The 13,468-nt window shown below is 42.4% G+C and overlaps 1 protein-coding gene across 4 annotated transcripts in view; it reads right to left on the reverse strand.

Moving 5' to 3' along the window:
- The window catches only part of ANK3 (ankyrin 3), a 380,097-nt gene that overhangs the window by 230,546 nt on the left and 136,083 nt on the right, over window positions 1–13,468 (reverse strand). For all 4 annotated transcript variants that reach the window (XM_019538622.1, XM_019538625.1, XM_019538623.1 and 1 more), the window contains exons 6-7: window positions 12,436–12,621; window positions 10,587–10,685 (exon numbers count right to left, since the gene is read on the reverse strand). In XM_019538622.1, coding sequence (XP_019394167.1) covers window positions 10,587–10,685; window positions 12,436–12,621 — 285 coding nt within the window. The remainder of the gene's footprint in view (window positions 1–10,586; window positions 10,686–12,435; window positions 12,622–13,468) is intronic.

The raw sequence follows: 13,468 nt of genomic DNA on the forward strand, positions 1-13,468 counted from the left end.
TTGCCTGTTTGTCCAAAGTGTATAGAAAACAGGGAAGTAGGAAGTGTTTCCTAGCTGAGAAGGAAGCAGGCGTTGGCTGTTAGGGGTGAGGACAGCAGCTGCTGCTTTGCATCACTGCAGACCCTGTTAAACTTCTAGTACAGCAACACTACTACAGGCAGATAAGTAATTCTATTTTTTCCTCATAATAATAAGGATGTGTCAGGCTCTCATCTACTCCATTCTTCATATCTGCAGCACCCTTTCTATCCAGTCTCTCTAATATGCATATTGCCTTTTTGCAGCTCATTTAAGCACAGCAGCTGAATTCATTTTCCTTGCTTGCTGTTTGGTGATGCGCTCCCTGTTTTTCAGTCCCTCTTTTGATGCCCCTCATCTTCACCGATGTCAAATTCAAGCTCCTATTACTCTACAGAGTTCTGCCTTTCTATGCCTACTCTTGCTACATCTTCCTTCCACTATCTCCATTTCATAAAGACCAATCTTGATTGCTCTTTTATCCATCACTCTCACATCTGTCCTCACACTATCCTTTGCATGGCCAGCTACAGACAAATACCTTTGCCACACTGGCCCTGAAAGCCCTCTTTTATTCCTTCCTGTCACCCATCAAAACTGGATGCTTCCCAATTACAATACTAATTAATCAAGTCTCTTCCAACATGTTCTAATAGACCACATCAGAGTAGGCGTCCCGCACGCGTACAGGCACCCAAAAATTCAACCAATCCCTTCCTGCCAGTGCTCCTATTGACCATCTGCCAATGTAAATGTGGCTCACTGACTCTTCACATGAGTACTCTGAATGCATGCAACATTGTTCAGCAAAAAAATAGTTTCAAAGTATTGTCCTAAGTAGAAATGTGTTTTTACTTTGGATCATATCTAAATCTGCAAACACTTTAATGATCATATTGTTAGATTGTACTAATTTATATATAGCAACTCATTAATAATGAATAATGTATATTGATGAGACAAATGAAAGAATTTTTATTTATGTAAAGAAAAAGCTGTTAGATGACCTACAGACTTTAACAGAAAGTGAAAAACCTAATCCTTAAGATTTTCAGATTTTTGTCTTGAGCCTTCCTATGTTGTTTGTACATAGCTGCTGTGATTATCACTAGGAGTTGATGGAGAATGCTCCACCAACAAGGCGCCAATAGAAGTGTTGAGTAGAAAACCTTGTAATTATAATTTGAGATGCAGGTTTTTATCTAGAAGCTGTAACTAGAGATAGAAGGTTCATTTGTTGGCTACAGTTTTATTGTCTAGAATATTGCCTGTTTTACTACTTAAACTAAATCCCAAAATCTGAAACACTCAGGACCAATAGCTACCAGATCAAGCCCAGGGAGCAGTACTACATGTGCAGACTCAGCCCTAATGTAGGCCATAAATGAACTCAGTAGTGTCTAAGGTGATGTTTATCACATCACAGGGATATCTCATCAGCAAATGTAATTTATAAAATTAGTTGAGGAAGGGCCCAGGATTAGGACAACAGGATATTCTCAGGCTAATCTTAGTATGTGGTGATAATATGCTTCTTGGAAGCCTTCACAGCCTCTAACCATGCTATGAATGGCTTTCAAGAGTTACAGCGGTCTCATATTGTCATGACCAATAATTTACTGAAATAATTAAAGCATTGAAAACTGTAGCAAATCATGATCTCAAGTATTTGATAGGTCTTAATTAAAGGGAGAAGTGGGGTGGGGCTGGTTCAACCATTTCCTGTCTTGGAAATTAGCTGAAGGATTAATGATAGTAAATAGCCTCTGAGAATGCTTAATGTAATAAAAGAATCAAATATAATTTGCCTCAGTGTGTCGGTTTTGAATTAGGCACACTGATCAAGAAACAGATCAAAAGTAAAAGGGGCAAGAAAAATCCTCAGTTTTTTGAGGTTCCAAGTTCTCACCTCAGTAGCTGTCATCAGCACACAAAAGCAAGCTCGTGTAACTGGAGAAGTGCTGACACAGTGACTGTCAACCTGCAGGAACAGTGGGCTGTCTGAGTGACTCAGACCCCTAAACTGCTTATTTGTACTTATGGTAGCTGAGGAGGGGCATCAGCAGAATAGAGCCCTACTCACTTTCTTAGCATGTGTTTGTTGTAAATCTAGAAAACATATTGAAAACCTAATCGATCATAGCATCAGTAAAAGCAATATAATGCTGAGTTTGAATTTACAGCACTTTGCATGCTACTGGTAGTGGAAGTGTTTTATAGGACGATGTATTAGACACTGGTACAACAGCAACTTTGCAGACAAATGGAGTCCTGTTGTTTTCTTTGATACAGTTCACAGTTCTGAATAGGCAGTGGTAGACTTAAATGACTGCCTATGCTACTCAACTGAAAAATATAACTAAAAATGATCTGTAGGCACTAGTTGCTCCGCGTAAGCACCTTGTTCTTGTGTATTATTTTTATATAAATAACACCTATAATATGTTGGTTGACACATCTAGAAGAAGTAAGAACTGTCCTAAAGTGTTTATAATTTAAGAAAATAAGCATCATACTAAGAAGGAGTGTGGAGGGCAAGTGTTGGGGGTGGGGAGGAGAGAGCGAGACCCATAATTCATTAAAGCATTTTTGTACATATTTTAGAGATTTTTTTTCAAGAGCAGCTGGTTACCTAGCTGAAAACAATGGGAAAGGAATGACACCTCACCCTTGTGCTTTTGAAAATCTGTAACTATGTATTGTATGTGTAGTATAGAACTATATTGAACTCTGTGTGTGTGTGTGTGTAGTATAGAACTATTTGACATTATATATCTACACTCGACATTATATACCTAGACTTCCAAAAGGCTTTTGATCTAGTATCCCACAATATCCTTGTGGAAAAATTGGAAAATTGTGGTCTTAACTGCTCCAACAGCTCAGTGGGTGGAAAACTAGTTGCATGGTAGGACTCCGAGTTCTCAAGAATGGATCTGTGTCGTCCTGGCGAGAAGTGGTCAGGGGTGTCCCTCAGGGGTCCATGCTTAAACCTGTGCTTTTCAATGTCTTTATCAATGATTTGGATGTGGCGGTGAAAAGCTCGCTGGCCAAGTTTGCAAATGACACCAAGTTATGGGGGAGCATGGTCATGCCAGAAGATAGGTTGCAGATACAAGCAAACCTGAACAGGCTGGAGAGTTGGGCCAACCGGAACCAGATGAAGTTCAACACTCAGAAGTGTAAAGTGCTCATCTGGGGGCAGACAATCCCCAACATACCTACAGGTTCATTGGTGACAGTTTGACTTGCACCATGGCCGAAAGGGACCTAGGGGTTGTGATCGACCATTGCACGAACATGAGCCAGCAGTGCAATGCTGTGGCCAGCAGGGCAAACAACATGCTGGCATGCATTAACCCTTGTATCTCATGCAAAATGAAGGAAGTGATATTCCCACTGTACTCTGCACCGGTGAGACCACAGCTGGAGTACTGTGTCCAGTTCTGGGTGCCACACCTCAACAAGGACATGGAAAAACTTGAGAGGATTCAGAGAAGAGCCACCTGTATGATCAGGGACTTGCAAGACAAGCCATATGATGAGAGGCTGAGGGTCTTGGGCCTCTTCAGCCTACAGAAAAGGTGTCCAGACTGTGGAATAAACTCCTTCCAGTGGTGGTGCAGTCACTTACCCTGGACATTTTCAAAAGGAGACTGGACAGTCACCTTGCTGGGGTCACTTGACCCCAGTTGTCTTTTCCTGCCTGATGATTTACAAGGTCCCTTCCAGCTCCTAACAATCTATCAATCTATTGTTTTGTTAAATACGCATTAGCTATATTTGCCTGTTACCTTGTAGGCAATATGGAAGTATCCAGTTTTGATGGATGACAGGAAGGAATAAAAGAGGGCTTTCAGGGCCAGTGTGGCAAAGGTATTTGTCTGTAGCTGGCCATGCAAAGGATAGTATGAGGACAGATGTGAGAGTGATGGATAAACGAGCAATCAAGATTGGTCTTTATGAAATGGAGATAGTGGAAGGAAGATGTAGCAAGAGTAGGCATAGAAAGGCAGAACTCTGTAGAGTAATAGGAGCTTGAATTTGACATCGGTGAAGATGAGGGGCATCAAAAGAGGGACTGAAAAACAGGGAGCGCATCACCAAACAGCAAGCAAGGAAAATGAATTCAGCTGCTGTGCTTAAATGAGCTGCAAAAAGGCAATATGCATATTAGAGAGACTGGATAGAAAGGGTGCTGCAGATATGAAGAATGGAGTAGATGAGAGCCTGACACATCCTTATTATTATGAGGAAAAAATAGAATTACTTATCTGCCTGTAGTAGTGTTGCTGTACTAGAAGTTTAACAGGGTCTGCAGTGATGCAAAGCAGCAGCTGCTGTCCTCACCCCTAACAGCCAACGCCTGCTTCCTTCTCAGCTAGGAAACACTTCCTACTTCCCTGTTTTCTATACACTTTGGACAAACAGGCAAAGGGCCAGGGACTCTCACAAGTATTACAAAGCCTGCAGCCTCTCTTTGGCTGTGAGCTGTATGTATTGTGAGTTCTATAAGCTCACTGGCTGGCTGGGCTTTTCTTGTTTAGTTTATCAAAATGGAGGTTGAGAAGGTCAAGACTCTGGTCTAGAAATCTGTTAGGGAGATAAACACTAGGAAGGCCCATGAACTATTTAAACAAATATCCAGTGCTGGCACAAGAACAAGTAGGTGTAAATTGACTATGAATACTTTTACCTAGATGGGAGGGAGGGGGTATAGCAACTCTTAACCTTCAGAACAGATTCTGGGTCATCTTGTCAATTGGAAAAAGTAATCCTAACTACTTTTAAAATGGAGCTTGGCAAGTTTATGAAAAAGATTGTATGAGGTAGTGCCTACGATAGCAGGAGACTGGACTCAAAAAACATTTACACATGTGCTCTGGGTTTGGGATGTTTTAATTAGAGCAACTCTCTATGGGAGTCACTCTAATTAAAATGCCTGCAGTATCTCATGTATTCAGCATTCCACACTTAAAAATGGCAGTGGGGGCACTTTCACTACAGCTTGTTCGACAAACTTTAGTTAAAGTGTCCTCACAGGCATTTTGAAATACAGGGATGCTGAATACATGTGATAGCAAGGCTGCTGGAGAGGACGTGGCCTCTACTTTGCCAAGATCATTAATGAAATACCAGACAAAATCAGTCACCAAACTGATACTTGAGGAATACCAATAGTAAACTCCTCCAGTCTGATGCTTCCTTTTCACATAATCTACTGGGGTGTCTCCTTTAGTCAGCTCCTTATCCACCTTATAGCTGAGCAGCTGTCAGGATCTTGACTAATCTTCAGCTTCTCCCACTTCACCAATAATTTTCTATGTGGAACTATATAAAATATTTTAAGTCCAGTTCAATGAGTTCTAACATAATGCATTCATTAGCTCTCATTAAAAAAAAAAACTACCAAGTTAGTCTGGCATGATTTCTCTCTAGATTTTTTCCCTTTTTCATATACCTTTGTGTGTGTGTAACAATTCCTTTCTACAAAATTTGTTGTCTAGCCCTGAATACTAGTGCAGTCGGAGTAACAGGTCTGTAGTTACCTGATTCACTTCCCCTACGTCTTTTTTAAACAGAAGTTCTATATTTGCTATCTTTCAATCTTATGGTTCCCTCCACTGACTTGATAGCGTTATTAAAAATCCTTGCTACTGGGCCTGTGATTTCATATATCAAATCTTCCTGAATTATGGAATAGATATTATCCATCCCCTGATCTGTGAACACATTGAAGTTTTTTTTTCAAATTTTACGTCCACCTCCGTTGCAGTACTTGTCATTTCATACCCACCATCCTATACAACTCCCTACCTCTGCCTCACTTTTTTCATTATTTTCTTTTTATATATAAAACTTTAATTTCATAAAACACTGATCAGATTTTAGGAGTCATGAAATTATTTTTAAATCAGATTAAAAAATCATGAGATTATTGTTAAAACACTGAGATTATTTAACAAAGAAATGGTCCACCTTATTCTTAGAGAGGAGTTGCCCTCATTTTGTCTTAACCACTGGGGAGAAAAACTGCTACTCTGTCCCTATAAGCACCCCTCTCCTATCACTTTTTGCTTCTCTTTAATTCTTCAGTTCAGTCAGCCTTTGACCTTTGCCTTCACATTAGGGTTCTGCGAAACAGTACCATTTCATTTCAACTTCCATTTTGCCATTTCAAAGGGACAGTATTTCATTTCATCATTTCATTTTGTTTCCAAGCACTGTTCCATTTTGTTTTGTTGAAACTGTTTCGCTGTTTCAACTGATTTTGACATTTTGCCCATACGTTATCATGGAGAGTCATAAAAATGCCTATAACTTTGTCATTTCTTGCCTCATTTGAATGAAAATTGCAGGGATAGTAGCCCCTTCTGAGGGCATGAAGCCTGCCAGGTTTCAAGGAGATAGGTGTAGGAATTTCTGGGAAACTGCACCTTGAGGTTCTGAGAGCAAAACTCATTTGCTTGCCAGCAGCAGCAGCCTGCTGTCATGCCGTGTGCAGATCTGGGAGCCTGCACCCCCAGGAAGGCTGTGGGGCTGTGCCGGACTCTTCCCAGGGGTACAGACCCCTGGATCTGCACATAGAATGACAGGAGGCTGCCACTGCCATCTGGGACTGACGCTGGGCACAGCCTGCACCTACACCGGGAAGACTGTGCTTATCTGCCTGCATGCTTGTCATCCTGCATGCAGATCTGGGGGCCTGCACCCCCGGGAGGACTGTGGGACTGGCGGAGCCATTCATAGTGCAGCCCAGTGGTGGGAGGCAGAGGAGAGCCAGGGCTGCACTCCAAGCAGTTCTGCCAGCCCCATGGAGCTCAGCCTGGTGGCAGGAGGTGGGAGAAAGCCAGGGCTGTGCTCTGAATGGCTCCACCAGCACCACGGACCTCAGTCCAGAGGTGGGAGGTGGCGGGAGACCCAGTGGTGGAGCTGCTCCAAGTGCAGCCCTGGCCAGTGGCTCTCTGCCACCTTCTGCTGCCAGGCTCAGCTCCATGGGGCTATGGAGCCTCCAGCTGCTGGGCTGTGCTTGTGAGGGCTGCGCTTGGAGCCAGGGCTGCACTCCAAGCAGCTCCGCCAGCCCCATGGAGCTGAGCCCAGCAGCAGGAGGTGGTGGAGAGCCACTGGCCAGGACTGTGGTCGGAGCCAGGGCTGACCTCGAGCAGCTCTGCCACTGGCTCTCCACTGCCTACCACTGCCAGGCTCAGCTTCATGGGACTGCAGAGCCTCCAGTTGCCAAGCTGTGCTCACCAGGGCTGTGCTCCGCATCCCCATGGAGCTGAGCCTGGTGGTGGGAGGTGGTGGAGAGCCACTGACCAGAGCTGTGCTCAAAGCAGCCCCTCCACTGGTTCTCCTGTCACTGGGCTGAGCTCTGTGGGGCTGGCAGAGCCACTTGGAGTGCAGCCCTGGCTCTCCTCTGCCTCCCACCACTGGGCTGAGCTCCATGCGGCAGACGGAACTCCTCAGAGTGCAGCCGTGGCTCTCCCCAACTTCCCGCCACCAAGCTGCTTCAAAACTCAAACATTTTGAAAGTTTTGAAACGTTTCAAGTGCCCTTATTTCATTTTGAAGCTTTTTGAATCCTTTTGTTTCATTTCAATTTCACTGTTTCAAGCTCAAAACACGTCGAAACAGCTTTGAAACAAAACACCCACTGAAATTTCGCACAGCCCTACTTCACATCTCTTATCATTCTCACTGGATCCCTCACTCTCTTGCTTTCTCCAAATTTGCCATTCATCTACTACTTAAGTCTCCTGTCTACCACATGTCCTTTCATATTTCTGCCTACGTATCCCTGTGGTGGTTGGTGGAGGGGAAGGAAGGGGAAAGGAGGATGTTCTTACCTGCCTTGAAGTGTCCACAGACCCTGCTGCTCCAGCCAAGTAGTACAAATGGCTGCTCCAGCCCAGCTGACTCCTCTGGCAGAGCAGCGTAAAGGGTTGCTCTGGTGCAGCATAACTCTGCCCAGAGGAGCAGTGCAAACATCTACTTCACAGCCCAGTATGACCCCTCCAGAGGGTTAGTGCAAAATAGCTGTAGCCAGATCATGCACACTTATCACAACCTCTCCCAGTCCAGCCACACATTTCTCCCAGAAGCACAGGGATGCAGGACAGTCCCACCTGCCCAGCTTACTTCCATTTCCAGGAGCAACATATGGGGTTGGACAAGAAACAGCTGCAGGAAGAGTACAGACTCCAGCCACACCTGCTGCCCAGTCTGTCTCCACAGTAGGTGCACACAGTACAACACCATAGTTGTGGAGATACCCATATCGTGACACCCCTAGAAGATGTTCACAGCATGCCATGGCACCCCAGTTGAGAATCAGTGCCCTATGTCCTCCTTTCCTCACTTACATTCTTTAATCCTACAATCCCCCTTTTTCTTTTCACATTCCTCTGCCTTCATCATTTTTCATGCCATAAGGTTTCCTTCTACATTTCTGGGTAATCTAATTTTATTTTTCTAGTCCTCCAGACCAGACGTAGGCAATTATTGTGTGTGGTGCACCACTTATCTAGGTTTGGTGTGCTGTCAAGTGCACACATGAAATCTTTCAGAAGATATCATTTAACAAATGATAGACATAAAACAAGACATATGCCCAGAACTGAACATCTATTATACCGCATTTTAATTCAATTTTTAAAATGATTTTTTTTCCTGATTTATGTATTTTTGAACAGTGTATATAGAGGCAATTGCATAATAGCTCAAAATAAATTCTTACTCATGTATACTGTATGTGGGAGGGGTTGGGTGGGGTGTCTGTGGGGAGGTATGTGTGTGGGTGTGATGGGTGAGTTGGGGTGTATGTGCAGGGCTGCCCACACACTAGGTCCTAGGAGTTGGCCAGGGGTAGGGGAAAGGGAGTGAGGGGGACAAGGGACATGTGCAGGAGAGCTCACTTAGGCGGTATGCTGCAGGTGCAAGTGCGGTCTGCTTGCCCTCCCTCATCCAACCTACCACTGCCCCTCTGGTACTCTGCCTGAGGATCACACTCTCTTGCCTGTACCTGCCCCATGCCCACCAAACAGCAGTGCCCCAGACCTAGCCATCATGCACATCTTCCCAGTTGGGTCACCCAAGTACCACTCGGTTCCCTATGCTTCCAGAGGCTCCTCCTCCTCCTGCTCCTCCTGCACCACTCTGGCCAGGTGGGGGAGAAGCTGCAGCCTGTCTCAGGGTCTGGGGATCCCGCCACCTTCCACCCACTCCATCTGCCTGGCACAATGAGCAGCTACCTGCTGGCAGCCGAGTAGGTGGAAGGTGGTCAGGAGCTAGAGCTGAAGCACTGCATGTTGCGGAAGAAGCTGTTCAGCTGCAGCTTCCTCCCCACTTCGAATGGTGAGGCAGGAGGAGGAGGAGTTGCTAGAGGCAGGGGGAACTGAGCAATACCTGCACCTGTAATGGGAGAAGCCCTGCCAGGATGCTGTGTGCTGGCTGGGGTTGGCAGGCACAGGCTGGAGTAGGCAGAGCTCGGCCCCATGGAGAGTGTATTGGGGGCAGCTGTAGACTAGATACAAACAACTAGTGGGCACCCATGCATGGGCCTGATCAAATCAGTCAGTGGGTCAGATCCAGCCTGGAGGCTGCATTTTGCCGATCCCTTCTCCAGACTCTTATGTCCCCTCTAATGCACTGCCTCAATTTCAGATGAAGCAAGAAGGAACTGATTTATTTACTGAAGGTATCCAGGCTCAACAAACACTAGAAACAATTAGACTAAGTACAGACAGTCAAAAAGCCTGAGGCTCAATTGATTCTATCTTTGCAGATTAGTCTAAACTGTGTTGATTGAACCTATAAGCAAGTGAACAGACATTCAGTTTTGATTCTGGAAGTGCAGCCACATGCCAGAAGCCAGGGGGTGCTAAAGAATGTATCCCTGCTGGGCTGGAGCAGACAGCTTGGGCAAAGGCTAGCCTGCCCACCCTGTGAGGGGGAGTTTGCAGGTGAGTAGCAAAGTATCCTAGGATACTGGGGGACTGTAAATTAACTTGAATCTTGAGGGTGTCTGGGACAGAAGTTCAGTAACTGATTTAACCTAAATCTGTTAAATCTGATACTACATCCAACCAGATTTACCTTAAACCGGTTTTAGCCCTTTTGAAAGTGGTTTATGTATACTGAACTTCTATTGTGTTACAGACTTAAACCAATTTCTGATCACTTATACCAGTTTATGTGTAATTTCTGTCCCTAGCCTTAGAGTTGACAGTCATTTTCCATAGAGGTAGATTCACTCACATCTGCAAAAGATATAGGAAAAAGATAGATGTTTTAGCTAATGGCAGTGTGGTTTTGTCCCATTAAAACCATGAAGGTAGAAGTCATTATTTGTAAAAGGTCCACATTTTCCAGAAGAGATGTGTAATTTAAAAAAGACAGCAAACCAAACCCATACTTCTAAATATAAAGACTTATAATATGATCACAAAGAACTTTGACATCCCAGAATTTCCAGCTTTGGTAAGAATGGCATGTTTCTGTATATTTTAAGGGAATATTTAGAAAAGATTAATGCATCCACTAAACAGACCAGTGATATTTTGCCCTTACCCTTGCAGTGAAGTCCACAGCAGCTCCTCGATTTAACAGCAATGTTGCTACATTGATATTTCCATAATGAGCAGCTATGTGCAGAGGTGTGAAGCCACTCTGGGGGGAAAAACATAAATAAATTTAATTCTTTATGTCTCCTTGTCTCTGCAATATTTACATTACAGCTCTGAAAAAAAACTAATAAGCAGAATATTCTCCAAGTCAATATTCCATTCTGTGCTAGTTTTTACTCAATGGCATTTATTTATCAGCTCTCTAAATAAAATGATATTGCTATGCACAAGGGAAAGAAATTAACATAATTATTTTAAAAGAATAGGACTAGGATAAAACTTTTAGTTATTCCAGCACAAGGCATTTGAGTATAAAAATAAACCTCTTAATATAAGAAAGCAATTTCTAAATAGAAATATCTACTTGTTATCTTTATTATTTCAGCCTTGCAAATTAAACCACTTAAGAGATTCTTCACAGAAATTTAGATACAAGTTACTTGATGATCCTTGCTAACTACAGTTATAAATTCAAAGAAGATGCAAATTAAAACAACATCAAAGACCATTTTAAATGATTCATGTGGCTTTTTTTTCAAGGGTTAGTACTATAAACATCAATCTCCCACTGTGGGCAATCACACTGGGTTATGTTCAGACACCACAAGTTGTCATCCTAAGTAGAAGATGGCTAGCTGATAACATCACTTCAGCAACTTATTTTCATATTGAAGTAATTTTACTTCCTTTTAAAAATGCTAAAACATGCAGCAATTCCATCAGTCCTGCAAAGTATGAAACCTTATGGGAATTAGATGCATTTCTAAATTGTTAGCAAGCCTTTTAGCCATGCTAGCTGTCACTGCCTTGTTTTGAGAGTGTTGCAGATTTAGTACCACTCTAAGATCATTTTATTTGCTGACACCATCAAGGGTAAGTGTCATGCAGAAGCCCAAAGAATCAGTCCTGGATGCACAATATGACAGGGTTGTCTGCAGCTTTTGACACAGCTGATAAACATCTACAACATTAGAATGCCTGAAACCTTCATTTTCTGCAATGTAATTCTTGTACGATGGTAACTAGTTCCAAAGACTGCTCACTCTTACTTTTAAATCCTAGTTTCAGCTGCAGAAAGCCCTGGTAACTAAACTAAGATCTTCTCTAGCACATGCTACTTCATTTAACCTAAAGCAGATATTTACCCTATACAAGGCAATGCAAAGAGAAGGAGGAAGAAATGATGCAGGAGCACTAAGTTATGGAAGAGTGATGATGCATATATATATTTATATATACCTCTGTTGTTCTATTCACCATCATCTAGGTTAACACATTTGGAAGCAAAGAGGGAAAAAATGAATGGTTAGTTCACCACTGGTGGCATGGATGCAAAAAGCTTTGTGATAGCTATATGGCATGAAAGCTATGATGAAAGTAAAATAGGCACAGAAAGAAAGCTAAGACTAAATGGAAGCTGGATGATAGTATAATTTAAATGTTAATTGTTACATGTTTATCAGAGTTCTTAAGGTACTAGGATCACATACAACTTTAATCACATGGTTTGTTAATGATATGATCTCTATAACACGCTACAGATGCCAGCCTTCATTTCAAATATACCTGACCATTTACTAATATCTTTAATAATAAAAATACCTAGCTTTATATTATTTTATGGGCTTTAACCCCAATTTTAAACAAAGGGAACAAATGCAAATTAAACTGTATTTTTAATTATGTCAAACAGGAGAAGTGAAGTAATTCCTTGCAGCCACCACTTTTTTTTAAAGGAAATCTTCATGTGGTAGTGTGCACGTTATTAGTATATAGCTTTGGTTACAACTAACCTTTGATTCCACATCAGCATTATGATCATTCTGAAGCAACAGAGCAGCAGCCTTTGTGTCATCCTTGCGGGCAGCAATGTGAAGAGCAGGAAGACGAACTTTTCCCTTTGTATCATTTTCAAGCAACAGTGAAACCACCTGGTCATGGCCTTGTTGCAAAGCTACTGCCAAAGGGGTGAAACCATCCTGTAAACATACAAGAATGACACTCGGCAGATATTCAAAGACTTCTGGAATGAAAAGGAAACAGGTGGTATTTATAGCTGGAATATTAAAAGTTGTGTCCAATTCAGATTCAGTGTGTAAGGTTGTGTAAATTAAAGACCCTTATAGTCAAACTAAGTGTAACTGTTTCAATATCAAAAACCTGAGGTAATGTGTTGGTGAACCAGGGGATAACTATTTAATTTCCTGTGCTGTTTAGGACTGATTTTGTTCAGACAGAAGCATAAGTACAAATAATTGCATTAGGCGTAAAAAACAAGGAAAGATACTAAAATATTCAACTCGTAAGTATACTCCAGAAAGGGCAATTGAAATGATACCGAATTATAAATGCTGTAACTATGTCCCTGTAGAAAATATTTTCCCTTCCAAAAAACCTACATTTTTCAGTGCATGACTTTAAAAAATGGAGCTATTTAAGTCTACTAAACATTGCCAGGAATTTGGGTATTCACTATATAAATTACTTCATTCCTGCTTCAAAGTTCATCTCCCCATTCATGAACATTAAACACTTAAGTGATCTTCCATTAGCTGTAGATGAGCTCCTTCAATAGTGGCAAAATATGGAAATTGAGTAAAATGAAGAAATGGGGAGCTGGAAAAAAAGAAATAAGGCACTTGCCTAATAGACTTTATACTGGAAACCTCTAAACACAGAAAGATGAAAGTAATAGATAATGGCCAATGTTCTAGACATAGTAAAAATCCATGTTATCTGGCACGACTGTGGAATGGGAGGTACTGAGTCTCTAAAAATGCCGGTTACCTAAGGCCAGCAGTTTTTGGCCAGATGCAGAGCGGGGGG

The sequence above is a fragment of the Crocodylus porosus genome, unplaced genomic scaffold, assembly GCF_001723895.1.
Source record: "Crocodylus porosus isolate Cpor-Errol unplaced genomic scaffold, CroPor_comp1, whole genome shotgun sequence".
Lineage (NCBI taxonomy): Eukaryota > Metazoa > Chordata > Crocodylia > Crocodylidae > Crocodylus > Crocodylus porosus.